The 27,285-nt window shown below is 43.7% G+C and overlaps 1 protein-coding gene across 4 annotated transcripts in view; it reads right to left on the bottom strand.

Annotated features, from left to right (window-relative positions):
* Positions 1-27,285, bottom strand: part of huwe1 (HECT, UBA and WWE domain containing E3 ubiquitin protein ligase 1) — a 172,644-nt gene that overhangs the window by 99,982 nt on the left and 45,377 nt on the right. For 3 of the 4 annotated variants that reach the window (XM_073028614.1, XM_073028617.1, XM_073028616.1), the window contains exons 3-9: positions 23,330-23,428; positions 18,370-18,576; positions 14,216-14,368; positions 11,053-11,115; positions 9,018-9,095; positions 4,965-5,015; positions 1,680-1,748 (exon numbers count right to left, since the gene is read on the bottom strand). In XM_073028614.1, coding sequence (XP_072884715.1) covers positions 1,680-1,748; positions 4,965-5,015; positions 9,018-9,095; positions 11,053-11,115; positions 14,216-14,368; positions 18,370-18,576; positions 23,330-23,428 — 720 coding nt within the window. The remainder of the gene's footprint in view (positions 1-1,679; positions 1,749-4,964; positions 5,016-9,017; positions 9,096-11,052; positions 11,116-14,215; positions 14,369-18,369; positions 18,577-23,329; positions 23,429-27,285) is intronic. The other variant, XM_073028618.1, reaches the window with a different exon arrangement.

Below are 27,285 nucleotides of genomic sequence, written 5' to 3'. Positions count from 1 at the left end.
TTTCTCATCAAGGAAATGAAGGGAAGAGTTGCAAAGTTATGTTACAGGTTTATAAAACTCTGCTTAGGCCATATCTGGAGTATTGCATCCAACTCTGGTTGCCATATTACAGAAAGGATGTGGAGGCTTTGAGAGGGTGCAGAAGATGTTCACCAGGATGCTGCCTGGATAAGGTTGGACAAACAGAGGTTGTCTTCTCTGCAGCAGGGGCTGAGAGGAGAACTGATAAGTTTATGAAATCAGCAGAGGCACAGAGAGAGAGCACTACCATTTTATATAAAATGGTGATAAATAAATCTAGTCTCTCTCCTGGCACCACACACAAAATACTGGAGGAACTTAGCACATCAGGCAGCATCCATGGAAATGATTAAGCAGTCGATGTTTTGGGCCAAAACCCTTTCTCAGGACTCCCAAAACATCAACTGTTCATTCATTTCCATAGATACTGCCTGGCCTGCTGAATTTCTCCAGCTTTTTGTGTGCTGCTCTGCATTTCCAGGATCTGCAGACTTTCTCATGTTTATAATCTCGGTTATCTGTTTTCTTTCAGGGTCGGAATGTCTAAAACAAAGAGCATGCACTTAAGGAGATTTAAGTGCAGTAAATTTTATTTTAACCATAGTGATGGGAGGCTGGATGCACTACCAGGGGTGGTGGCGTAGATTGATACAATAGAGGTGCTTAAGAGTTTCTTAGAAAAGGCACAGGAATATGCAGGGAATGGAAGGATATGGACCATTTGAAGGGAGAAGGGATGAGGCGTGATTATTTAATTAGCTCAGCTCCACATTGTGGGCCAGAGGGCCTCTACCTGTGCTGTATTCCTGCCTGTGGCCAACAAACTTTACAACTCCTCTCTCAGAGTGTCAGACACCCTGAGCCAATAGGCTGGTCCTGGACTTATTTCCACTTGGCATAATTTACCTATTATTATTTAATTATTTATGGTTTTATATTGCTATATTTCTACACTATTCTTAGTTGGTGCGACTGTAACAAAACCCAATTTCCCTCGGGATCAATAAAGTACACCTGTCTGTTTGTATTATTCCACATTCGATGCTCACTCTGCCTTGCCGGTGAGCTGCAGGAGGAACATGTGAAGCATAATACTGACCACTTCAGAACTGTACAGGAAGAAACATTCCTTTTGGTGGGAGCAGGATACACATTTAGGTTCAAGGACCGACAGCCCACTTCTCGAAATATAACTTGTGCCTTGACCCATCTCACCACTCATCCCCTTTCACACAAAACAATGAAGGGAGAGGCCATTATTTACCTTGTGCCCTCTCACTGACACGGCTAAAATGGGGCAGCATGGTCGTATAGTGGCTAGGCAGTTACAGCACCGGCAACTCAAGTTCAAATCCCACAACTGTCAATAAGGAGTTTGTATTTTCTCCATGTCCACATGAAGTTCCTCCGGTTACACCCCCCCCCCCCCACATTCCAAAGATGTATGGGTTAAGAGGGGAATTGGTCACATGGGTGTAATGGGGCATGCTGACTATGTAAATAAATAAAATTAAACTAAAGTACCCACCCCATTATTCAGTTCTCTTTTGAAAGGATGCATTATGACTCAGTATAGCTACTGTTCTGCCTGTGAGTGCAGGAAATTGCATTGTGTTGTGGACATAGCTCGGCACATTATCAAATCTTGGAATACTCACCTGCTTATCCTTTGGGATACTGTACATTTTGGTTAAAGACTCCATAATTTCAGACGGGCTTTCAGATATCTGTAAACAGGAAAGAAACCAGCAATAAGCAGGCCACTTATCTTCCCGACAACACATCTCACCCCGTCAGTTCTCAGACTGGTGGTCCATACCATTGTCGGTGATCGATCCGTTCCACAATCTCTTCACCCTCCTACCATCAGGCAGGATGTACCGTAGCATCAGGACAAGAATGTTAGGATGGGATGCCACCATCCAGGTCCAACTATTTATGAAGTGTCAGCAGTGTTGCAACTGTTTACTTTTTTACTTGGGTCACAAACGGACATTATAAATTCTATTAATTGTAAATTTACTTGTGTTAATATTACTTTATGTATTTGTAGAAGTTATATGCATGGTTTAGTGGCATACATCCATATGGCTAATTGACAATAAACAAACAAGAACAAGTCAACAGGAGGTTGACTTTGAAAAGTGACCACAGACCAATGCTCGGATGGGTTGACATGGTGCCTCAACATTTAAAACTTAACAATCAAGGATCCCTCCCATTTTCTCTTCAGGTACCATCACCAGGCAGGAGGAATCCAACAGCTTGAAAAGACAGAAGCCACAACATAACTTTTTTTTTACTCTGACATCAGGATCTCCTTCATCCCAGCTCAGGAAGGTGTAGGAGGTGGACTGATTGAGAGAGTTGTCCGTAGTGTATGTATAAGAGAAGATCACCTTTCCTGTTGCTGTGTTCTTCGAAAGGAAAGAAACCACTGGGAGATCTAACTGGGGTGTGAGAGCATGAAGGGACCCAATTATCTGGGAGGAGAGACTGAAGTTTACTGGCAGAAGGATTAAATGGAAGTCATGATGATGACTCATAGAATCCATGAAGATTTAGCAGACTGGGTTCAATGATGACATGGCCATAGAAGGCAGAGGGCAGTACTTGAGTGTTAATCTGACTGGAGGTCTGTGACTAATGATGTTCCACAGGGATCAATACTGTGACATCTGTTGCACATGTTCATCATCATTATTACATGCCGTGTTGAATGACGGAGGTGATCTTGGTCTAATGACCATGATTGTTCTTGGCAATTTTTTCTGCCAAAGTGCTTGCCATTGCCTTCTTCTGGGCAGTGTCTTTACAAGACTGGTGACTCCAGCCATTATCAATACCCTTCAGAGATTGTCTGCCTGACATCAGTGGTCGCATAACCAGAATTTGTTATATACACTGGCTGCTTTGGTAGAGATGAATCTCTGCCCCGCCACCCATTGTTTATTTAATGTTACAAAAATGTGGGAGGGCTGAGTAACAATTTTGGGAGTAAATTGGTGGTTTAGTTTATGTTTTTTATTGAGAATGCTGCTTATTTAATGCTACGTGCCTGTGATACTGCTGCACAAGATCTTTTCGTTGCACCACAACAAACCTGACTTCGTTAAAGCACATAGATCAGTTATAGAGCTTGGCAAAGAAATGGCAGACGGGGTTTTAGTCTGGTAAGTGAAGTGCAGAACTTTGGGATATCAAATATAAACTGGGGAGGGCAAGACCCTTGGGTAGATCGATGTACAGAGGGACTTTGGGATGAAAGTACTGACTTCCCTAGGGATGACAAGTAGATAGGGCAGTAATTGTCATGTATGGTACGTGTGCTTTAATCAGTCAGTGCACTGAGACAGGAAGTCATGATGTAGCTCCGTAACACCTTGTCATCCCATTACAGGAAGGATGGGTGCAGACACGGTTCACTAGGATGCTGCCTGGAATAGAATGTAAGAGCTAGAAAGCAATGGTTGAACAAACTCTGCTTGATTTCTTTGGAGCATCAAAACCTGAGGGAAGACTTCTGATATAATTATGAATTGCATACAGAGGGCTGGGTGGCAAGAGGGAGATTGGTCTCTACCAAAGGAGGAAGATCGGTCTCCCGTTCCCTCCGCTAGCCAGCAGGTCACCCTTGGGCAAGGTGTAATCTCTGCTTAGCCCCTTCTCCCCATTCAGGGACACATGAAACCATGGGAGCAGGTGCTGGATGGTTGTATGAGCAGCTGGTGCATATCACATGTCCTGGTTAAGTGACCACTGACACCAGGAAGACAATCTCTCAGAAGAGTATCAAAAATGGCTGAAGTTACCCATCCCAGAAGGTAGCAATGGCAAACCACTTCAGTAGAAAAATTTGTCTATAACAACCATGGTCACCATGATCACCAACATCATATGACAGGACACAATGATGAATAATGGTTTTAAGGTGAGTGGGGAAGTTTTAGAGGAAATATGTAGAGTAATATTTTTTTAAAAATTTTTTTTAAAACACAAGAGTGGCCTGGAACACGCTACAAAGGAAGGTATGATAGTGGCATTTTAGACCCACTGAAACAGACACATGAACAGGTGGGTATTGGAGGGATATGGCTGCTGTGCAGGCAGATGCGATTACTTTCATTTGGCATCGTGCTTGGCACAGACATCGTGGGCTGTGAGCCCAGCTCCTGTGTTTTACTGCTTGGTGCTTCAAGCAACAGGGAAAAATATACTTAAATGGCAGGAGTGTAAAACATCCTGCCTGACAGTGCGAAGGAGACAGAAACCTTCACATGGAAAACTGATCAAGAATGAGCACTTCAATGGTGGACCTTCAGATCTCTGACCAAGAGTTAGAGGTAACCAACTCCAAGAAAGGATGCTCTAGTATTGGAGAGGGTCCAGAGGAGGTTCACAAAAATGATCCACAGAATGAAGGAGTTAATTAAGAGGAGTGTTTGAAGGCTCTGGGCCTGTACTCGCTGTAAGAATGAAGGGTAATCTCATTGAAACCTACTGAACATTTTAAGGCTTCAATAGAGTGGACGTGGGGAGAATGCTTCCTATAATGTGGGCGTTTAGGACCAGAGAGCATATCTTCAGAATACAAGGGGGTCCCTTTAGAACAGCGAGAAGAGGAGATTGGTGAAATTGTGGAATTCATTGCCACAGGAACTCTGGCCTGGTTCTGTTCTGATGATGTATTGTCTTATGGCAAGCTCAGCGCAAGATTGATTTCTGGCTGGCCCAGGCCACATGGCTTCCTCCACCTGCATTGCAAATAAATTCCTTCCATTCAGTGTCAGATGGCTGACAAAGGGGAGGAATAAGGGGCAATAAAAGAGTGCATTGATGCAGTAATTTCCTTTCTTTCAATTTACACACAGAGTATTGCTTTTGAATTTAAAGCCACATTTCCCCACATCAGACCCACAATGAAAGAAGGAGGAAGCACTCACCTTATCTAACTGCTCTATGTGAATGTAATGTAGTGTGTTGTTTGTCGTGACCTGCAACAGAGAAAGATAAAGACTGGGGGTCAGCACGAGTGGAAACAAAACGTGAAGCCCGCCCCACCACACAGCATTACCGACTCTTGGCATAGAGAGAAATCATGGATAACCAGCAGTGGATAGCAAGGCAGGACAGCACTTATACCACACAGTTCCAACCTCAGTAACACAAAGATTGCATTACACTGATTGAATACAATCAAAGTGATTGGGAAAGATCTATTTTGCAACATTGTTTACCAATGGGGGAACCTTCACAGATTCTATTTGCTGGGCTCTTTCTCACAGATTAATTCAAAGTAAACTTATTATCAAAGTACATAAACGTCACCATATACAATCCTGAGATTAATTTTCTTGTGGGCATACTCAGTAAATCCATAATAGAATAATAGAATCAATGAAAGACCCCCAACTTGAGCGGTCAACCAGTGTGCAAAAGTCAACAAACTATCCCAAGTACAAACAGTAAAAAGTAATAACAAATAAATATTGAGAACCTGAGATGAAGAGACCTTGAAAGTGAGTCCAGAGGTTGTGGGAGCAGTTCAGTGATGGGGCAAGTGAAATTATCCCCTCTGGTTCAAGAACCTGATGGTTGAAGGGTACTAACTGTTCCTGAACCTGGTCGTGTGCGAGTCTCAAGACAAGCAGGTGTTATCCCCAAATTGCTGGAGGAACTCAACAAGGCAGGCAGCATCTACGAAGGGGAATAACAGTTGACGTTTCAGGCCAAAAACCTTCATGAACAATCCTGATGAAAGGTCTCAGCCCAAAACGCTGGCTCTTTATTTCTCTCCACAGATATTAACTGACATGTTGAATTCCTCCAGATTTCCAACACCTGCAGCATCTCGTGTTTAAGAGGAGTTTTCCTGGAGTCCTGACCAATAGTTTCTCACTGCCGTCCCAATCCAAATTCGTCATTCATTGTTACTGGCGGGAGTTTGTTATGAACAAACTGGTGGCTACAATCCCTACATATCTACAGTACACTGCACATTGCTGTGCACAGGCTCCCAATCTCAGTGATGTAATTAAGCCACTCCCTCTTGACTTTAAAATGGAAATGCTGAGAGTCGGGACTTTCCTCTGCGGGGGTGGAGTGGTGGTGGTCTCACTATTTTAAAGGGTGTAACAAACACACATATATTAGAGAGCACAAGCTGCACAATTAGTGGCTGCCTCACAGTGCCAAAGACCCGGGGGGGGGGGGGGGGGGGAGGAGAGAATTACATAAATGCAGGGGAAGATAAAATGGAGGTCAGCACAGATTAATTGGACCGAAGGGTCAGTTTGTAATGTAAAAGTTGGTAGAGGTGTACAAGATGATAAAAGGTGCTGTAAGGCTCTATATTCTATTAGAATCTGGTTTATTATTAATGACCTAGGTCATGAAATTTGCTTTGTGACAGTGGCAAGACAAAATATACTATAAATTATCAGAAATATATATACATAAAAAATAGATATAAAAATTAAATAAATTGTGCAAAAATTTTGAAGTAGTGTTCATGGCTTCACTGTCCGTTCAGAATCTGATGGCAGAGGGGAAGAAGCTGTCCCTAAAACAGTGAGTGTGTTCTATGTTCTGTTATTTCACCTTGCTGGCCACACTCCATAACAGAGATGAAGCTTGAAATTACAAACTGCCTGTCTGAACAAGAACACATCTTCATAGCACCACCTCGACCTATTAGAGTTCCTCCATCAACTCAGCATTTGACTCCGCATCCCCCTCCAGGCAAAACCCCACTAGCCTGGAGGGCTTAGACCACAGGTTCGCAACTGTTTTTATGCAATGGACCACTGCCATTAACTGAGTGGTCCATGGACCCCACGTTGGAAACCCCTGGTTTAGACTATATTGGGCTGTACATCAAGGACCACCATCACTTTGAGAATTCTACACAGTGATTTACTAAAACATTGGGCTTAAATGACTTTAAATCCATTTCTTAACTGTATCTTATTTTCTGACCATCTGGACCAACATATAATCAAAATTCATTTGTCACTTTACCTGGTACCATCTGTGCCTAATAAAGTGGCCATTGATTTACTGTTGTGGTCTTCTGGGGCTGTCGCCCACCCACTGCAAGGTTCGACGTGTTGTGCACTCAGAGATGCTCTTCTGCAAACCACTGTTGTAACACGTGGTTACTTGAGCTACTGTCACCTTCATGTCAGCTTAAATCAGTCTGGCATTCTCCTCTGACCTCTCTCATTAACAAAGGGTTTTTGCCCACAGAACTGCTGCTCACTGGATGTTTGTTATTTCTTTTTCACACTATCCTCTGTAAACTCTAGAGACTGCTGTGCGCAAAGATACTCAAACCACACATCTGGCACCGACAATCATTCCATGGTCAAAGTCGTGACTTAGATCTCATTTCTTCCCCATTCTGATGTTTGGTTTAAACAACTGAAACTCTTGACCATGTCTGCATGTATATATGCATTGAGTTGCTGCATGATTGGCTGATTAGGTATTTACATTAACAAACAAGTATAAAGGTGTGCCTAACAAAGTGGCCACTGAGTGTATAAAACTAGAATATTTTTTACTTTAGAGAAAGGAGTGAAATTATCTCCTTTAATGCTACCTGCCAGAGTTAAAATTGGAACTGGGAGAGTCAGGGAGTCTTCCCAATCAGATGCTGGAGGGTTACTCACACACTTTTCATCAGAGAAAACCACAATCCCACAAAATACAAGGTTTGTTATGCTATGGCCGGGTGAGGTGGCGGCTAGCATAACGCTGTTACGACACCAGTGACCTGCGTTCAATTCCCACCACTGGCTGAAAAGAGTTTGTATGTTCTCCCCATGAACCCGTGGGTTTCCTCCGGGTGCGTCGGTTTCCTCCCACAGTCCAAAGACATACAGGTCAGTATGAAATTAGTCACATGGGTGCAACTGGGCAGCACAGACTGTAGGAACAGCCTGTTATCGTGCTGTACATATGAATAAAACTAACATTAAAAATACAGGAGCAAAATTAGGCCATACAGCTAATAGCTCCACCTTTCCATCATGGCTTTTTTTAAAAGCATTCCCATTTTCCCCTGCCATCTTCTCCCTGCAACCCTTAACCCCTTACCACTCAAGAACCTATTGATCTCTTCCTTAAATAACTGCAATAACTTGGCCTCCACAGCAATGCATTCCACAGATTCAGCACCATCCAGCTGAAGAAAGTCCCTCATCTCTGTTCTAAAGGGATGCCTCTTTATTCTGAGGCTACACCCTCATATTCTAGACTCCCCTACTGACTGAAGCATCCTCCCCAGGCCCACATTACTCAGATTTACATCAGCCTCACCTCCCCCCTTGCACTTCAGAAGAGAAAAAAGGCCGTGCACAATGAAGGCCCTGGATAGCATGGACCTGGAGAAGACGTTTCCTACAGTGGGAGAGACTAGGACCAAAGGGCACAGTCTTATAATGTAAAGATGTCTCTTTAGAACAGAAATCAGAAAGAATTTATTTAGCTAGAGAGTGGTGAATCTATGGAACTTATTGCCCCAGACAACTCTGCAGGTCAACTCAGTGGGCATATTTAAAACAGAGGTTGATAGTTCCTTGATTAGTAAGGACTTCGAAGTTTATGAGGAAATGGCAGGAAAATCAGGTTGTGAGGGATAATAAATCAGCCAAGCTTAAACGGCTGAACAGACATGATGGGCTGAATGGTCTAATTCTGCTGCTTTGTCTTATGGCTTTATGATTCAGAGGCCTAGTCTGCTTTGGGTGAGGGAAATGGGGAATTTTTTTTTAATTAGAGATCCCACACTACGTGGTACGCATTTATCACTCACCCACCTCCCTGCTGGCAGCTGAGCGCCTCCTCCACGGCAGTGACTGCGCCTCAAAAAGTCCTCCTCTGGCGCAGGATGCCACAGGTGCTACAGAAATGCAAGACCCAATTCTTGCCCTTAGAAGTTAAGGCCTGCTCAAATTCTCTGGGGATTTTATTTTAAAAAAAAGAAACCTCACCTTTTTGTCCAACTTCACCTCCGCACTTGGCTCTGCATAGAACTCAAAGTGTAGTGTTGTTGCACTAGGTGGGTATTTCTATATGGAAAAAAAAGGATAAAAAAAGAGGGAATTTAATACTAATTTATGGTTTTTCTGAGCTAATTTGAATTCCAAACATTTTTAAGTTAAACTAATGTTTAATGATGAAGCACCTTTGTATGAATGATTGAAGTCAGGCTCTTGCTAATGAAGGTAAAATGCCAATCACACCTACTGACCACAACTGGAAACTCCCACCTCAGGCTTCGTGCCCTGCCCTGAACACAAAACTGATCGACAACAAAACACTGAAATCCGGTTGCCAATACCAGAGTAACAGACACACACAAAATGCTGGAGGAGCTAGGCAGATCAAGCAGCATCTATGGAGAGGAATAGATATCGACGTTTCAGACCAAGGCCTTTCATCAGCATGGGAAGGCAGAAGCCAGAATAAGGAGATGGTGGGGGGAGAAGAGCGAGACCCGAGGGGAATTTAGTAAGAAGTTGGGAGTGATGGGTGAATGTCACCTTCTGCAGCCCTTTACCTTTTCCACCTGTTCCCTCCCAGCTTCTCACTTCATCCCCCCCCGCTCCCCACCCATCCACCATCCCCCTCATCCTGTACTCCTCCCTCTCTCCTCCCACCTTCAAATTCTAGCTGCTGCACCCATCCTTTCCAGTCGTGCAGAAGGGTCTCGACTTGTAACACTGACTCTATTCCCCTCCATAGATGCTCTCTGATCTGCTGAGTTTCTGCAGCATTTTCTATGTTTTCTGGATCTCCAGCATGTTCAGAATAACGTATTTATTGAGCACTTTTCATGCAGACAATGCAGATCAAAGTACATTGCAATGGGATAAAAAGTACAAATATGAAAATAAAAATACACAGATACTCTACTCAGCTGGAGGTGGTGAGGGGGAGGGGGAGGGACGGAACAGAGATCGATCACATTTGCAAATATTTCACACTGCAGTTTCAGAGGCAGACTGTACAGAAGAGTGAGAGCGTCCACACGGCACATCTTGATGCATCGGGTCTCGTTTCTAAGGCTCCATTTCATCATCACTGATGTCCTGAAGGAGCAATACATCACCAAAACTGGAGCGTTTGCAAACCGACACTCTAAATGCAATCAATATTCTTTCCACAGACTGGTAAAAGGCTCTCTGATGTGCAATGACTGTGAAAGTTAACAACAACCCAAGATAGAAAAGATTACAGGAGTTGGAGCTGCCTGGCCATGAGTTCAGCAGAGGTGAGATTATGGGGGATTTAATGGCTCACCTATCCATGCAAACCACACCGGTTGCTACTCCAATTCACACACCGACTAGGTCCCCTCCTCTGCTGCTGGTGGTCGGATGAGGAAACATGTCTTCTGACCAAATGCTCATATCTGTCACCTGTTTGCAACAGTGCAGTTTTCAGACTTGTGCACTGGGATAGGGACAGGGTGATGTGAAAGCAGCAAGAAACTATTCAATTATTGCTTGGATGGTAGGAGGACAAGGGGCGATTCCGTCTTCGCCGAGACACCTGAGTGAACAGAGGGAGCGAGTGGTGTGTTCAGTGGGGGGTTGCTGCAGTACACATTCAGTACCGAGCCTGCACTTAAAATTGAAATAAGTTCTGACCTCAAGAGGCTTCCATTGAATAACAGTTTGCTATAAAACAGAAGCTAATCATGGATTTGGGGAGTGCAATCTCCTATGAATTGCGGTATACACTGTGGTATGTGTGGCTGCTGACCATGAAACACAGGGATGGATGAGCTATGTCCAGTCTCTGTATCTAGTAGAAAGTTGGGAAGATCTCTGCCTCACCTGGAACAAACACAGAAGTGGCCCAAGAGAAAATCCTAGTGCCCTGGCGTTCAGCCATAGCAAAGGAAGCACCAACCATGAGGTGTAACAGCACCTCAATGTGCAGCTTACTTTAATTCATTTTAATTTGTGCAGTAGCTCAAAGCAGCGCACAAAACACAGATTTGATTCTAAAGCCACTTACCGACATCTGCAGGTCACGGCAGCACTCTGCAAGTCCAAAACCATTCTCCTTGCCACCCCAACTCTGTTGAAACAAAGAATTAACATTCACTTTCATGCAAAATCAAAGTAAAATCACGGTCCTCAGGGACTCGTCCAGTGGCCCAGTCACGATGACACCACAGTTGAGAAAAGCACACCAACACCTCAACTTCCTCAGGAGGCCAAAGAAATTCAGTACGTCCCCATTGAACTAATTTTTAATCAAAGCACCACAGAAAGCATGCTATCTGGATGCATCATGGCTGGGTATGGCAACTGTTCAGCCCCTGGACACACCTGAGCACATAACAGGAACCAGCCTCCCCCTCCATGGACTGTCTACACCTGTCGCTGCCTCAGTAAAGCAACCAATGTAATCAAAGACCCCACCCACCCAGGTCATTCTCACTTCTCCCATCAAGTAGATACCTGAGGGCACGTACCACAAGGCTCAAGAACAGCTATGATCTTTCTGTGGTATAAAATGGACTTTAACCTCTCAATCTACCTTTTTACAGCTTTGCACCTTATTGTCTGCTTGCCCTGCACTCTAGAACACAGAACCGTACAGCACAGAAACAGGCTCTTCAGCCCACAATATTATGCCAAATCAGCTAACAAGTAAATCAAACACTCCAAAAATGAATCCATCCTAACTACACTATGTCTGTATCCCTCCATCTTCTTTACATTGCCTAGCTAAACATCTCTTCAAAACCTCTAATGTATTTGCCTCTACCACCATACCAGGCAGTGCATTCCAGGCATTCAACACTTGTATAAAAAGCTTACCCCTTTAAACCTATCCCCTCTCTCACCTTCAATGTATCCTCTCTGATATTAGACATTTCTACCCTAGGACACATACTTCTTGTCTACTCTGTCTACACCTCTCATAATCTTATAAACCTCTATCAGATCACCTCTCAGCCTCTGGCGCTCCAGTGAAAACTACACAAGTTTATCCAACCTCTCGTGATAGCACACACTTCCTAAACAGGGCAGCATCCTGGTAAGCCTCTTCTGCCCCCTCTCCAAAGCCTCAACATCCTTCCTAAAGTGGGGCAGCCAGAACTGTATGCAATACTCCACATCTGTAACTGTAACACTTAATTCCACATTCTGATATTGTTTCTTTTATATTACTGTACTTCAATGTACCCTTGTAATAAAATGATCTGTGGGAGGTTGTGCAAGACAAGTTCTCCCAGTGTACCTCGGCACATGTAACAATACACTAATTTATCAACTTAAAATACAACAAATCAATGGATTGATAGGTGACCTCAATGTTTTGATTGAATGATTGATTGATTGATTGTCCAACAAACCAATACCAAGGAGCTCAGAGATGCTGAAAAAATTAATTGATTAAATAAATGGACAACATAAAAAGCCAGCAGAAATCTGATCACCATAAAACTGCCAAGTTGTTATGAAGACCCAGCTGACTCAGTAATAACTCAGGGACACGAATTTCATCTTTATCCAGAGCTCTGGTTCCACAACGTGGTAGACTCATATGAAATAGCCTGACAAAATACTCTGTTACACATGAGGAGTGTTTGATGTCTCTGAACCTGTACTCACTGGAGTTAAGAAGAATAGAGCTGAGGAGGGGGAGGGGTCTCATCGAAACCTATCAAATATTGAAAGGCCTAGATAGCTGGTGCACCAATTGTGAACTGGAGAGCTATGACAGAGCAGGCAGCGCCCAGGTTCGGGAGTGAAGTTTAAAAGGGAGAGCGTCACGGGAACCCGGCTATAACTGGCACACCAATTGTGTGTTGGATAGCAGGAAAGGTTCCAGCATAAAAAGGAGACGATGCCTAGCAGAGCAGTCGTCAAAGGAGCCGGCATTGTCAGAGCGGTAGGGCTTTGGCGAAGTGGGTAAGTGAATTTTGTTTTTCCCTGCATTTTTGAGGAATAGACAACATGTCTGTAGGGTTAGTACTTTCCTCTGGGTGTCAGCTGTGGGAATCCTGGGAATCTTCCAGTCTTCCAGATGGCCACATCTGCTCCAAGTGCACCAAGATGCAGCTCCTGAGAGACCGCGTTAGGGATCTGGCGCTGCAGCTTAATGACCTACAGCTTATTAGGGAAAGTGAGCAGGAGATAGAAAGGAGTTACAGTCACCCCGAGGCTGAAGGAGTTAGATAAGTGGGTGACTGTCAGGGAAGGGAAAGGAAGGGCTCAGATAGTAGAGAGCACCCCTGTGGTCATCCCCCTCAGTAACTGTTATCTAGTTTTGGATGCTGTTGAGGGGGATGACCCTCAATTGGCACTGAGCCTGGCTCCGTGGTGCAGAAGGGAATGAGCAGATGAGGAATGTGGCAGTCATAGGGGACTCCATAGTGAGGGGATCAAACAGGAGGTTCTGTCAGTCTGGTAGAGATACCCACATGGTGTATTGTCTCCGAGGTGCCAGGGTACGGGATGTATCGGATCAGGTGCTGAGTATTCTGAAGGGAGAAGGTGAACAGTGGTCAATCTATTAGGTACCTCCTGTACCTAAGAACATGGCCAGATTGCACGCTCATGGTCTTCTGCTGCTGTAGCCATCCATGTCAAGGATCAACACGTGCTCTTCTGAACACCACTGCCATTGCATGTAGTTGTCTGAGTTACTGTCGCCTTCCTGTCAGCTTAAACTAGTCTAGCCATTCTCCTCTGACCCCTCATTTCACTCACGGAACTGCCGCTCACTGGAATTGTTTTTGTTTTTCCACACCATTCTCTGTAAACTCCAGAGATTGTTGTGCATGAAAATCCTAGGAGGCCAACAATTTCTGAGATACTCAAACCACCGTCTGGCATCAACAATCCTTCCCCTGTCAAAGTCATTTGGATCACACTTCTTCCCCAATTCTGAGGCTGGGTCTGAACAACTGAACCTCTTGACTGTGTCTGCATGTATTGAGTTTCTGCCATGTGATTGGCTAATTAGATATTCAGCAATGAGCAGAGGGTACCTTAAGTGGTCGCAGAGAGCATTTTCGCTGCAATGTGGAGACCAGAATTATTAAGTATTTGCACTAATGAGCGCATGTGCTGCTTCAGTCCTGAGACGCTGCGCAAGACCTTCACTGCTCCTGTGCATACATGCAATCTTCTGTATGACAATAAACTTGACTTTGACTTACCTCTGCTAAGTGCTGCAGCCTTGACAACAAAGGAGTCCTCTTATCAGATCCAAGCCGAGTGATATAATTTGATCTCTTGCTGAATACATACAGCAGATTTAATACAGCCAGCACCACCTGCATATCACATGATGCTAATAACGTCGTCAAGTGCTGCAATGAAAGAGGAAAATTTAGTACATTCCTATTGTTATTGGCTTCGAACTACAAACAACAGTGCACATCTCAAACATTCACGGAAACAGTGGGTAAGCCCTGTGGACTTCATGGTTCTGAGTGCTGACAGGACTAGAACGGCACAATCACTCAAAAGCTAAAGTTCACGATCGAAGTACGTATATGTCACTATAAGATTTATTTTCTTGTAAACATTCACAGTAGAACAAAGAAATAAAATAAAATCAGTGGAAAAACTACACATCAAGTCTGACAAACAATGTGAAAAGACAAAAATAGTAAATAATTAATACTGAGAACATGAGTTGAAGAGCCCTTGAAAGTGAGTCTATAGGTTGTGGAATCAGTACAGTGTTGAGGTGAGTGAGCTGGTTCACAGAAGTAACTCTTCCTAAAACAGATGGTTGGGTCCTAAAGCTTCTATATCTCCTTCCCGATGGCAGCAGCAAGAAGGGAATATGGTTTGCAAGACAGGGGTCCTTCTGCTGTGACAGTGCTCCTTAAAGGCTCAATGGTGGGCAGAGGGATTTACCTGTGATGACTGGGGTATATTTACTGCTGTTTGTAGGATTTTCAATTTCTGGGCATTTGTTGCTCTCTGCCCACACTCTCAGCAATTCTGGGCAGATTCATTCCAACAAGACTGGGGTCTGATGCAGGAACTCTGACTAACCAGCCGCTTACAGCACAGGAGCACCACAGATTCCTCCAAGCACCAACAACACAAGCAGAGCACAAGTGCAGCACGAGCCTGCTAAAATGGACGACGTATTTGTCCTCACAGTCTATGACCCTGCACCTAATTGTCTGCCTGCTCTGCACTCTCTGTGGTTGTTACATTTGTTCCAGCTCAATGCACTGCATAACGATCTTACATCTGCACGAACCATATGCAAGACAAGCTTTTCACTGTGTACAGATGCAGCCTAACCCGAGTTTTATAAAGCTGCAATACAACTTCCCAACTGTTCAACTCAGTTCCTCAATTTAAAAAAGGCAAGCACGCCATTTGACTTCTTCACCACCACAGGATGGCCTTAGGGGCCCCAGCTCAAGATTTTTCCCTTGGATTTGCTCCCAAAGCTTACCCATGAATGGGTACAGCCGCAAGGCAGTGGAGGTTTCAGATCAGTTTTCTTTCTCCTCAATGAGCTAACAACCACCGCTGATGAGCCCCATCTGCCTGAAGTGACTGGTTTTAAGGCACCAATAACTCACTATGCCTCTTTGCCTGTTAGTAGAAACGGTTTTGCCAGCTTAGCATCTCCTTTCATTCTCAAGTTAGCCGCTGGGGGGTTGCTGGGCATGGATCACACACGGAACCAAAGAGCGTGGAGACTGACCCTTCGGCCCAACTCATCCCTGCTGAACCCCATTTAAACTCATTCATATCTCTTTAAGCCAGGGCTTCCCAACCTTTTTTTATGCCATGGACCCCTACTGTTAACTGTCAATGGACCTCGGGGTGGGGACTCCTGCTGCAAACTTTACCGTTCGCAATCACTAGAGGTCAGGCACAATAATAGAAATGGAATTTTGAAAACGTTGGAAAAGATTTGTAGCTCGGGTTGAGGATGTTGTTGTTGAGTGGCTCGCTGAGCTGGCTTGTTAGCAACATCATCAGTGCAACTTTGAATGAAATTTGTGGGGGGGGGGGGTGTGAGTGTGTGTGCGCGCACACGCGCGCCCCATCTCTATTGGTTACCGATTACGTAATCTGTGATTGGTTCATTAAGATCCGGTTAGGTGATAATCGACCGTTACGCAGGATTACACAAACTCCTCATTCATTGATGCGTGCAATCAGGTGTGAATTGACTCTTGGCTCTGGACTGACAACTTGATGCTGAAGTGGGATGTACACATAAAAGAGGAACAATGTAGATCACCAACATTTCATTCGAAGTTGCCAAGCTAACAAGACAGCTCAGCAAGCGTCTCAACAACAAGAAACGGGATTCTTTGGGATTAAGGGACTTGTATCTGCTTCTGTGGTTACACTACCTCGATGTCTCAGGATACTGAAGCTTCTCCCTTTGCTTCACAAAGCACAATAAAATGGCAATCATCTGGTACCCAGAGTGATTGGCAAGGCCTTGGAGAAAGCAGGACATATGGTCATTGAAGATAACAAAAAAAGACAGGGTGGAAAAAGTGGTGTTTGGCATGATGCCCTTCATCAGTCAGGGCACTGGATACAGGAGTTGAGAAGTGACAATGCAGATCTATGAGGATGTATCTGGCGTGTTATGAACAGTTTGCAAAAAATAAGTAAAGTTATTATCCAAGTATATGCCACTATATACTATCCCGAGATGTATTTTCTTGCAGGTATTCACGGTAAAGAAATATATTAGAATAAATGGTCACCCTTTTATAGAAATGATGTAGGAAGAATGCAGAAAAGATTTCACAGATGTGTCCGAATTACAAGAAATATATTAGAATAAACGGTCACCCTTTTATAGAAATGATGTAGGAAGAATGCAGAAAAGATTTCACAGATGTGTCCGAATTACAAGGAGATGTTGTATAGACTAGGACATCGGAATATACAGTGAAATAATCATTTGCATCAAACAGCCATCACAGTGCCAGGATGGTGCCGGGGGCAACCAGTAAGTGTCACAACACTTGCAGCCTCCAAAGCACAGCATGCCCATAACTCACTAACCCCAAGCTATACCTCTTTGGAACGTGGAGGAGAGCAGTCACATCCAGAGGAAACCCATGTGATCATGGTGAGAACATACAGCAGGTGGTAATGAACCCGGATCACTTGTGTGAGAAAATGTTGCACTGATCACTATACTACCATGCTGCCACGATTGAGATCAGATGGAAGTGTAGCTGACTCAGCCAGTCAGCTGTTATCACACAGAATAGCAGAATGACAGCTCCTGTTATTTAAAGTTAAGCATCGTGCAACACAACTATATCTTCTTCAAATACTAACGTGAAGTGATTCACTTTGGAAGGTCGAATCTGAACACAGAATACAAGATTAATGGCAGGATTCTTACCAGTGTGGAGGAATAGAGGATCTTTAGGGCAACATCCAGAGATCCCTCAAAGGAGCCGCACAAATTGATAATGTGGCTAAGAAGGCATATGGTGTGTTGGCCTTCATTAATTGAGGGATTGAGATCAAGAGCTGTGAAGTAATGTTGCAGTTCTATCAAACCCTGATCATCTTGTTATAAGAAGGATGTGGAAACTTTAGAGGGTGCAACAATTTACCAGGATTAGAGAGCATGTGTTATGAAGACAGGCTGAGCAAGCTGGGGCTTTTCTCTTTGGAGAGGAGGATGAGAGGTGACTTGATAGAGATGTACATGATAAGAGCCAGAGCTTTTCCCTCAGGATGGAAACAGCTAATACGAGGTGAGCATAATTTTAAAGTGATTGGAGGAAAGTTACATGGGGTATCAGTGGTAGTTTATTTTTAAAACAGAGAATAGTATGTCATAAAACGCATTGCCAGGGCGATGGTAGAGCCGGACACATTAGATTGGGGATCCCAAACTGCAATCCACGGAACCCTTCCTTAATGGTGTTGGTCCATGGCATAAAAAAGATTGGGACCCCTGGGACATTTAAGAAACTACTAGATGGGCACATGAATGAAGGCAAAATGGAAGGATACTTGGAAGGGAAAGGTTAAAAGATCTCAGGGTGGGTTAAAAGGTCAGCACAACATAGTGAACTGAAGGACCTATACTGTGCTGCTGTGTTCTATGTGCTAATGAAACAACTGCAGGCAAAATTCTAATTAATGATTCCCGCCTGGATGAGGCAACCAGCAACAAAGTGCAACAGAAATTGGAATTCCTGCTTAAAATCATCTGCAGTTTTGGTAGCAAGCCGTGCAAGATAAAACAGGGTGATTAGATTTCAAGTAACAGGCTGCTGCCTAAGCTTTCAGGTACATGACACAAACTGACAATGACAGGGAATGCGACACATTCGATACTCACTTCGATGGAACTGTACAAATGCCTCGAGAAGCTATACTCAATGAGCAGGGCCGTGAAGTTTAGGACCGCCAGGAGAAGGGCTTTGAGCTGCTCGTTTTCTGGCCTGTCACACACCAGCATCCAGGACATGGTTTCCACCGTCTGCCCGGCGTCTGCCAAAATCCCGTCGAACCGATCCAGCATGTCCACCCAGTGGTACAGCTCGCACTGAAGGGAGAGAACACATAGGAACTGAGAAGCTCCAACAAATCATGACAAACTAACCACAGACAGTCCATGCCAATGTCCTGCCCTTTCCAACACCAATTCAACTAATTCCAGCAGTTCATAAACTTTTGACAAATGCAGAGCCTCCATCATGACTTTCTACTGAATGGATGGAACAGATTCAAATCCCCAGTGAGCAGACAAGAAGCAGGGGTATTCTGAAATTTTAAAAAAAAAGTCATTTTTCCATGAAGTGAGCTTACCCTTGAAATGGGAGAGAGAAAAAAACAATACTGTGTAGAAGTCTTAGGTACAAATAATATATATAGCTAGGGTGCCTAAGACTTTTGCACAATACTGTAGTAATTTTATTTATTGCACTGCACTGCTGCCGCAAAAAAAAAAATCATGACATATGTGATAAACTTCATTCCATTACGGGTCTCTATTGTGGACTGAGAGGGGGAAGGGGACAGGGAGAAGGGAATCATGGCTAGGAAGAGGGGAAGGGAGAAGGGAGAGAGCAGGAAGCACGAGAGAGACTTTCTGTAATGATCAATAAACCAATTGTTCGGAATCAAATGACCTTGCCAGGTGTGCCTGCACCTGTGACAGACCAAGCCCCTGGTATTCCTTCTCTACCACCTATTCTCACACCTCTCCCAAGGCGCACTATCCTCGCCATTCCCAACATCCTTTGCTCCGAGTGGATTACAAACTCACTTTCCGCTCTACGTTGACATACTGTGAAAAATTATAGACACATTAGCTATGTACCCAAAACTTTTGCACAGTGCTGTAGATTCAGTGTTTGGAATGCCAAAATGGGAGACTATTTACTCCAGGAGAGAGAAAGAAGTCTTAAAGTTGAGAGGGTATGTGATCTACCAGAGCAAAAAGGCTCATAACAGGAATTACCTAGTTAAGCACATCATTTATTAGACCCTGCTCCGTACAATTTGATTGCTTGTAACTCCAAGGCAGCGAGACACGAAATTTACTATTTTTTAAGGAATGTCAGAGAGGTTAAGTGTGCTGCTTGAATGAGGGCCACCGTACACAGAGGGCATAGACTGATTTTCCCACATATTTCCACATTTAAGTTCTGGTCAACAGTATCTGTAGAAAATCACATACAGGCTTGTGGGTCTGGCAAACAGGAGACGCAGCTCAGAAAGCATCTATCACGTTTTGGTATTGTAACTACTCTGCCAGGGATCTGTGGAGAGCAGTGGACACAGAAACCAGCCTCCCCTCCATAGACCCTGTCTACATTTCTTGCTGCCTCAGTAGAGCAGCCAGAATAATCAATGACCACACCCACCCCAGACATTCTCTCTTTCCACCCTCTCCCTTCAGGCAGAAAATAGAAAAGCCTCAAAGAACGTACAACCAGGCACACGGGTAACTTCTACGCTGCTGATGTAAGACAACTGAATAACTAGTTTCCTATTCCCATTAATGCTTTCAGTCAGATTACTTTAATGCATTGATTAAATGATCTCTGCTGCATTTACACAGAACACCACAGCATGGTACAGGCCCTTCCACCCATAATGTTGTGCTGACCTTCTAACTGACACGAAGATCAATCTAACCTTTCCCTCCCACAATTGCCCTCATATTAGTCATTACTGCCTGGCAAAAAGTCTCTGGCTGTCCACTCGATCCATGTCTTTTATCACCTTGTCATACAGCAGTAGCAGTGCGATCATTAGAGGAGAGTATGATGTTCTTTTATCAGGTGGCTGTAGAAGCGGATCCAGAATGCACATATTCTGGTGCAGTGTGGGCAAGCGTAAGTGGTGGCTGTGGTTAGCGATGAGTCTTTTGGTTGTTCGGTCTCTCCTTTCGCAGCTGCCGCTTGTTCTTTGCGGCACAGCGGAGGTTGCTCGCATCTAGTGCCACACCCTCTTGAACAGATTTTCTCCAGGTGTATCTATTGAGAGAAATGTCCTCCCCGCTTTTAGATGAAGCATTGGATTTCTTCAGACTGTCAAGAAGACCATAATCTTGTTGTGGCTTGGTAGCTTGCACATCTCAAAGACCTGGAATACTATGCTGGCTAGATTCAAGGCCTTGTGTGTTGGCTCTTGGTAGGGTCACCCATGCCAAACAGGTCAAATGTTAGAGGCCAGACTAAGAATGATCCACCGGTCCTCCAGGTTTGGGGGTTAAGTACAGGGCAAACATCGAGTGGTCAAAAAAAACTTCATTGCTGACCTTAATTCAGCAGTGTAACGGGTAATGAGTAAGTAAGTTTGAAATATATCCTTTGCCCAGGACCTGTTTGGGGAGATGCGAGTTAGGCATCCTGATGACACGATCTATCTATCACAGCTGAATGCTGCTCGTGTTGACCTCCTCCAGTACACTGGTGTTCTTGCGCCTGTCTTTCCAACTGATCCTCAAAAGCTTCCATAAGGAAATTTGGTGTTACTGTTACAGGGCTTTCAGGGTGCTGACTGTAGGTAGTCTGTGATTCTGCTCCATATAGTAATATAGTGAAGATGACTGCTCTATAAACCAAAAGTATTCTAATGACCTGTATCTTGCAGTCTTCAAAAACTGTTTGCCTTAATCTTGCAGAGGCTCCGCTAGCACTGCTCAGGCAGTGGTTGGTCATCATGTACAGCTCTACGAGGTCTTCTCATATCCTCCTTCACTCCAAAGAGAAAAGGCCTGGCCTGCTAAACCTATTCTCACAAGATGCTGGAGGAACTCAGCAAGTCAGGCAGCATCTACCTCGTCAGTTGTTTATTTCTCTCCATAGATGCTGCCAAACCTGCTGTGCTTCTCCAGCATAGTGTATGTTGTACTTCATTTCCAGCATCTGGGGAATCTCTCATTTTTACCTGCATAAGATGTGCTCCCTAATCCAGGCAGCATCCTGGTACATCTCCTCTGCACTCTCTCTAAAGCTTCCACATTTTCCCTATAATGAGGCGACCAGAACTGAACACAGTACTCCAAGTCTGTTCAGTTCTGGCTGCCTCATTATAGGGAGGATGTGGAAGCTTTAGAGAGAGTGCAGAGGAGATTTACGACGACACTGCCTGGATTAGAAAGCACATCTTATGGGGATGTCTTATGTAAAACCAAGTTTTCCAGTGTAGCTTAGTCTACGTGACAATAATAAACCAATTTAACCTACATGTGCAAATTGTCTGTTGCAAAGATACCAGAGTACAATGCAAGTTCAATTTAAACAGTGTGCCTGGCTTTAGTCAGTCACATTGATAAAGCTAGTAAGAAATATGGCTATGGTACTTCCAAGCCCTCAGAGATATTACATTTGAGGATATGCAACAAGGCAAGGGAGAGCCCACAAGAGATTCTGCAGAGCAAGAACTTCAGCAAGTCATGCAGCATCTACAGAAGGAAATGATCCCTCCAGCAGGTGGAGTGATCCCAGACGTTGACTGTCCATTTCCCTCCACAGATGCCGCCTGACCCACTGAGGTCACCCGGCATTTTGTGCTATAAATGGCGGACCAGCATGGAGGGAAAACAGGCACACTCAAAGCCCTTCATAGATCCTTCAAGATAACTGCACTGGGGTGTTAAAAATCGTGGCATAAAGCATGCTTTCCCTTATTACAAGAGTGTGTACAATTCTGGTCTCCACATTACAGAAAAAATATAATCAGGAACCACTTACGGTAGTTGAACATCAGAAGAACTATCAATGTATTTGTGATATGACTCAGTTTCCATTAACACATACAAAAAGTGGCAACTTAGTTGAACTTCAGAAGAACTATCAGTGCATCTAGTGATATGACTCAGTGTCCATTAATACATACATTCAGTGGCCATTTTATTAGGTACACCTGCTCGCTAATCCAAATATCTAATCAGCTAATCATGTGGCAGCAACTCAATGCATAAAAGCATGCAGATGTGGTCAAGAGGTTCAGTCGTTGTCAGACCAAATATCAGAATGGGGAAGAAATGCGACCTAAGTGACTCCGATCGTGGAATAATTGTTAGTGCCAGACAGGGTGGTGTGAGTATCTCAGAAACTGCTCATCTCCTGGAATTTTCACACATAATGGTCTTTAAAGTTTACAGAGAATTGGCGAAAACACCTTGTTAATGAAGGAGGTCTGAAGGGAATGGCCTGACCGGTTTGAGGTGACAGGAACGTGTTCCAACAGTGGTGTGTAGAAGAGCATCTCTGAATGCACAACACATCGAACCTTGAAAAAGGTTTGGGTACAGCATCAGAGACTACAACCTTATAATCAGAGGCAACTTTATTAGGCAGGAGGTAGCTAATAAAGTGCAAGTTTGTTTTACACAGAGAATGGTGAGTGCATGGAAAGCCCTGCCAGGGGTGGTGGTAGAAGATGACAGAAAAATGGAAGGCTACTACATGGGAGGGAAAGGTTGGTTTGACGTTAAGAGTAGGTTAAAAGGTGGCCATTGAGAGTATTTGTACTGCAAAAAAGACAGATTTGTTCCAACTATGGAAAGCATATCAGTGTCAGATAGGGGACCATTCCTGTGGGGAGCCTTAACCGAGAGGTATAAAATTGAGGCATTTAGTAAACATCGCATTGCTCTGGATTGGAACAAGGCGAGGAGATAAGAAAATGGTACAAGTCTGGCACTTACAAACCTAAGAGCTTTCAGCCAAGTGTCTTCTGACTTTGTCATAAAACTGGAATTCCAAGATCAACAACTTCTCAATACATCACAACTGTATTCACTGTGCTTTACACTATTCACTATTTCCACTATAACCTACCTTTCCAATATTCCATGTCTTGATCTGCTGAAGTTCTGTCTGGAGCTGTTCATCGGTGCAGGCCTTTAGCTTATCGATAAGAGCTCGGCAATCAGCAGGCTGGAAGAGATTGGAAAATGCATCATTAGCCCCGTCAAAGGCCATTGAAGAACACACCCAATTCACTTCACATTTCTTCTCCCCAAAATTCTGCAAACCTAGAGACCAAAAGATTGGATTTTGTACAATTTACTGCACGGGCTTGGAAGAGCTCTCTGGCAGCACTGCAATAAGAAAGCAGCACTCATCAAGGATCCTCACCATTCAGGCCAGTTCTCTTCTTCCTACAGCCAGGTGGTACAGGAGCCTCAGGTCCCACGCCACAACAATCAGGCACAATTATCATCCTTCAACCATCAGGCCCATGAACTAGTGTGGATAACTTCACTCACATCAACACTGAAGTGATTCCTCAACCTATAGAATCATTTTCAAGGACTTGACAAGGGGTTTTTCTGTATTTGCACAATCTTTGTATATAGTTTTTCATTCACTCTATTGTATTTCCTTGTTCTACTATGAATAGCTACAAGAAAACAAACCTCAGTTGATGTTTGGAGAAGCGTTGTCGACATTTCGGGCCGAGACCCTTCATCAGGAGTCCTGACGAAGGGTCTCGGCCCGAAACGTCGACAGTGCTTCTCCTTATAGATGCTGCCTGGCCTGCTGTGTTCCACCAGCATTTTGTGTGTGTTGTTTGAATTTCCAGCATCTGCAGATTTCCTCGTGTTTGTTCAGATGATGTTTTCATACTTCTGATAATAAATTTACTTTTAACTCTGTGGTTCAGCTCACCTCACCATCTTCAGTAATGATTGGAGTAAACTGCAGAACAAAGATGTTCCCTAAGCAAAATAAACTGATAACTGAAAAGCACAGGTGCTGCATTTCACCAGCCTTGAAGGACTGAATTCCAGATATTTGTCCAGACCCAAGCAAGAGACAAGAATCTGAACCAACTGCAATACATTGAGGAGGAGGTGTGATCTCACTGAAACCCCTGAGTGAATATTGAAAGCCCTGAATACAGTGGATGTGGAGAGGATGTTTCCCATAGCCAGAGTCCAGGACCAAAGGGTACAGCCTCAGACTAGAGATGAGGGAGGAATTTCTTCAGCCATAGGATAATGAATCTGTGGAATTCATTGCTATAGGCAGCTGTGGAGGTCAAACCACTGGTTATACTTGAGGTGGAGGTTGATACATTCTTGATTAGTCACCAACGTGTGCAGTGTCATATGACATGGGTGATAATGGTCTCATGCTAATGATTGTTCTTAGTAATTTTTTCTATTTTGTCTACAATAGTGGTTTGTCATTGCCTTCTTCTGAGCAGCATCTTTACAAGACAGGTAACCCCAACCATTATCAATACAGTCGGCCCTCCTTATCCACGAGGGATTGGTTCCAGGACCCCTTGCGGATACCAAAAAATGCGGATGCTCAGGTCCCTTATTCAACCTGTCTCAATGCGGTGGACCTTAGGACCCAGCGGAACCCCAGACCTTATTTAACCTGTCGCAGTGCGGTGGACATTAGGACCAAGCGGCAGAGCTCTGAATCCGCAGTGTTTGTGTTCACGAAAATAATCACAATCACAATTGAAAATAAAGCGGAAATAATAAAGCGATCAGAAAGAGGTGAAACGCCATCAGTCATTGGAAAGCATTAGGCTACAATCGGTCAACGATCAGAACAATTTTAAAGGATAGAGTAAGAAAGGCCCTGCCCCGATGAAAGCTACAATTATTACTAAGCCAAGTAGTGGTTTAAATACTGGGTTTTGGGTTTTTGATCCTCCATATCAACCAGGCATGGATGCAGAGTGCACTCGGAAGTGGTCTCTCACTGGACTGAACTCGGGAACTTCCTGAGCCCAGCACTGAAACACATGTTCTTAAGTGTTTTATATGCAGGGAAAGGTAAAATATATACTATATATTAAGACAAACGTTTGACTAAATGACGCTAAATAATACCGGATGTACCTGTTCTGACTTACATAGTAAGAGAACTTCCAATTTTTTTTCGATCCCAATCCATGGTAACCTAAGCACATGCTCCCATATACTTTAAATCATCTCTAGATTACTTACAATACCTAATACAATGTAAATGCTATGTAAAATAGTTCTTATACTGCATTGTTTAGGGAATAATGACAAGAAAAAAGTCTGTACATGCTCGAACAAGTGCTGGAAAGAGAATCTGCGGGTTTTCTCAATTCGCAGTTGGTTGAATTCACGCATGCGGAACTCGCGGATAAGGAGGGCCGACTTTACCACTGACCATCCACTACCTGCTCCCATGGCTAGCTTGCAGGTTAGTAGAGGGAAGGAATTGTGGTAGGGACACATCTCCACCCCGCCATCCATTCTCTATTAGTAAGGGCGTCAAAGGTTACATCGAGAAGGCAGGAGAATGTCGTTGCGGGGGAGAATAAATTAGACACGATCAAATGGAGCCTATCAGTGGGCCTAATAGCTCCTACACCTTATGGTCTGAATAGACTGAAAACTCAAAGTTTAGCTCAATTCGTCTAAACTCACCATTCTGGGGGAGTTGAGGGAAAACTACTAGCCACAGCATCCAAAAAGGAACAATAAATTAAAATTTCCCACCAAATGCTTACAGTGCATATTAGCAACCATGAAAACACTTTGAATTTAAGAATTACTTGGCAATTCCACCCCAGTACCATGGGGAATCTGGGACAGTCCAAATCAGACGTGAAAAGTGAAAAACATGAAACTGTTGGTGTTGAAACAGGGATGGCAAAACCCAGCAAATTCTGACTCAAGATATTGAACCTGTTTCTCGATCCATCAAAGGTGCCTGAAACTGCTGAGAGTTTCCAGTGTCTGCTGTTACTCTACAAGAAGAGCTGGAATTAAACCTGTTTGATGAATAGGATCAGGAACAGTTATTACCCTTCAACCAACAGGCTCCTGAACTGGAGTGGATAACTTCATTCACCAACACTGAACAGATTCCACAATCCATGGACTCACTTTCAAGTACTCTTCAACTCCTGTTCTCAGTATTATTTACCATTAAAAATTTGTTTTTTGTGTATTGGCACCATTTGTCTTCTTTTGCACATTGGTTGTTTGTCAGCCTCTGTGTGTAGCTTCTCGTTGATTCTACTGTTCTACTGCAAATGCCTGCAATGAATCTCAAGGTGGTATATAGTGATGTAGGCACTTCGATAATAAATCTACTTTGAACTTCAATAATCCAATTGGGACCTTTGGAATCAAAAGACAGACAGCTTCAAAGATACTACTTGATGGTTTACCGAAGTCTTCATTTGTAAACACATATGGAGTCACCATTATGTCTGGTGTTCCAAGTGGATTGCACCCAAAAGGTACATCCTTCTAATTACCAACTACTAAAAGTCAACAACCCAGCACAATTATTGAGAACATAAAACAGGAATAGGCCCATCAGCCCAAGACGTATGCCAGGCTAATTAAACTAATAATTGAACGCTGAAGTCAATCCCTTCTGCCACAACACATTCCAGACACCAACACAATGTAAAAGAAACTTGCCCTGTAGGTTTCCTTTAATTTACCCCCACTCAACATAATTGCACACTCTCTAGTATGAAACATTTTGACTCTGGGGAAAAGTTCCGAAAAGTCCCAAGCTCTTTTTAAACCTCACGCTGTCTCACAACAAATGACTTCTCAATTTGTGATAGCAACTTTGAAAGATACATAACATATGGCACAGGAGCAGATCCCTGGGACCACGACGCTGGGCCAAGCTAATTAAACAAGTAATTAAATGCCTGACAAAACTGATCCCTTGTTAATGCAAATGACACATTTCACTGTATATTTCTGTGCACACAACAAATAAGCTTGACACCTGAATCCGTATAACAACTACAATTCCATTCTTTGTAA

Source organism: Hemitrygon akajei, chromosome 24 (genome assembly GCF_048418815.1).
Source record: "Hemitrygon akajei chromosome 24, sHemAka1.3, whole genome shotgun sequence".
Classification (NCBI taxonomy): Eukaryota; Metazoa; Chordata; class Chondrichthyes; order Myliobatiformes; family Dasyatidae; genus Hemitrygon; species Hemitrygon akajei.
Note: the sequence above shows the minus strand (reverse complement) of the source record. Positions and strands in the feature narration are given on the sequence as shown.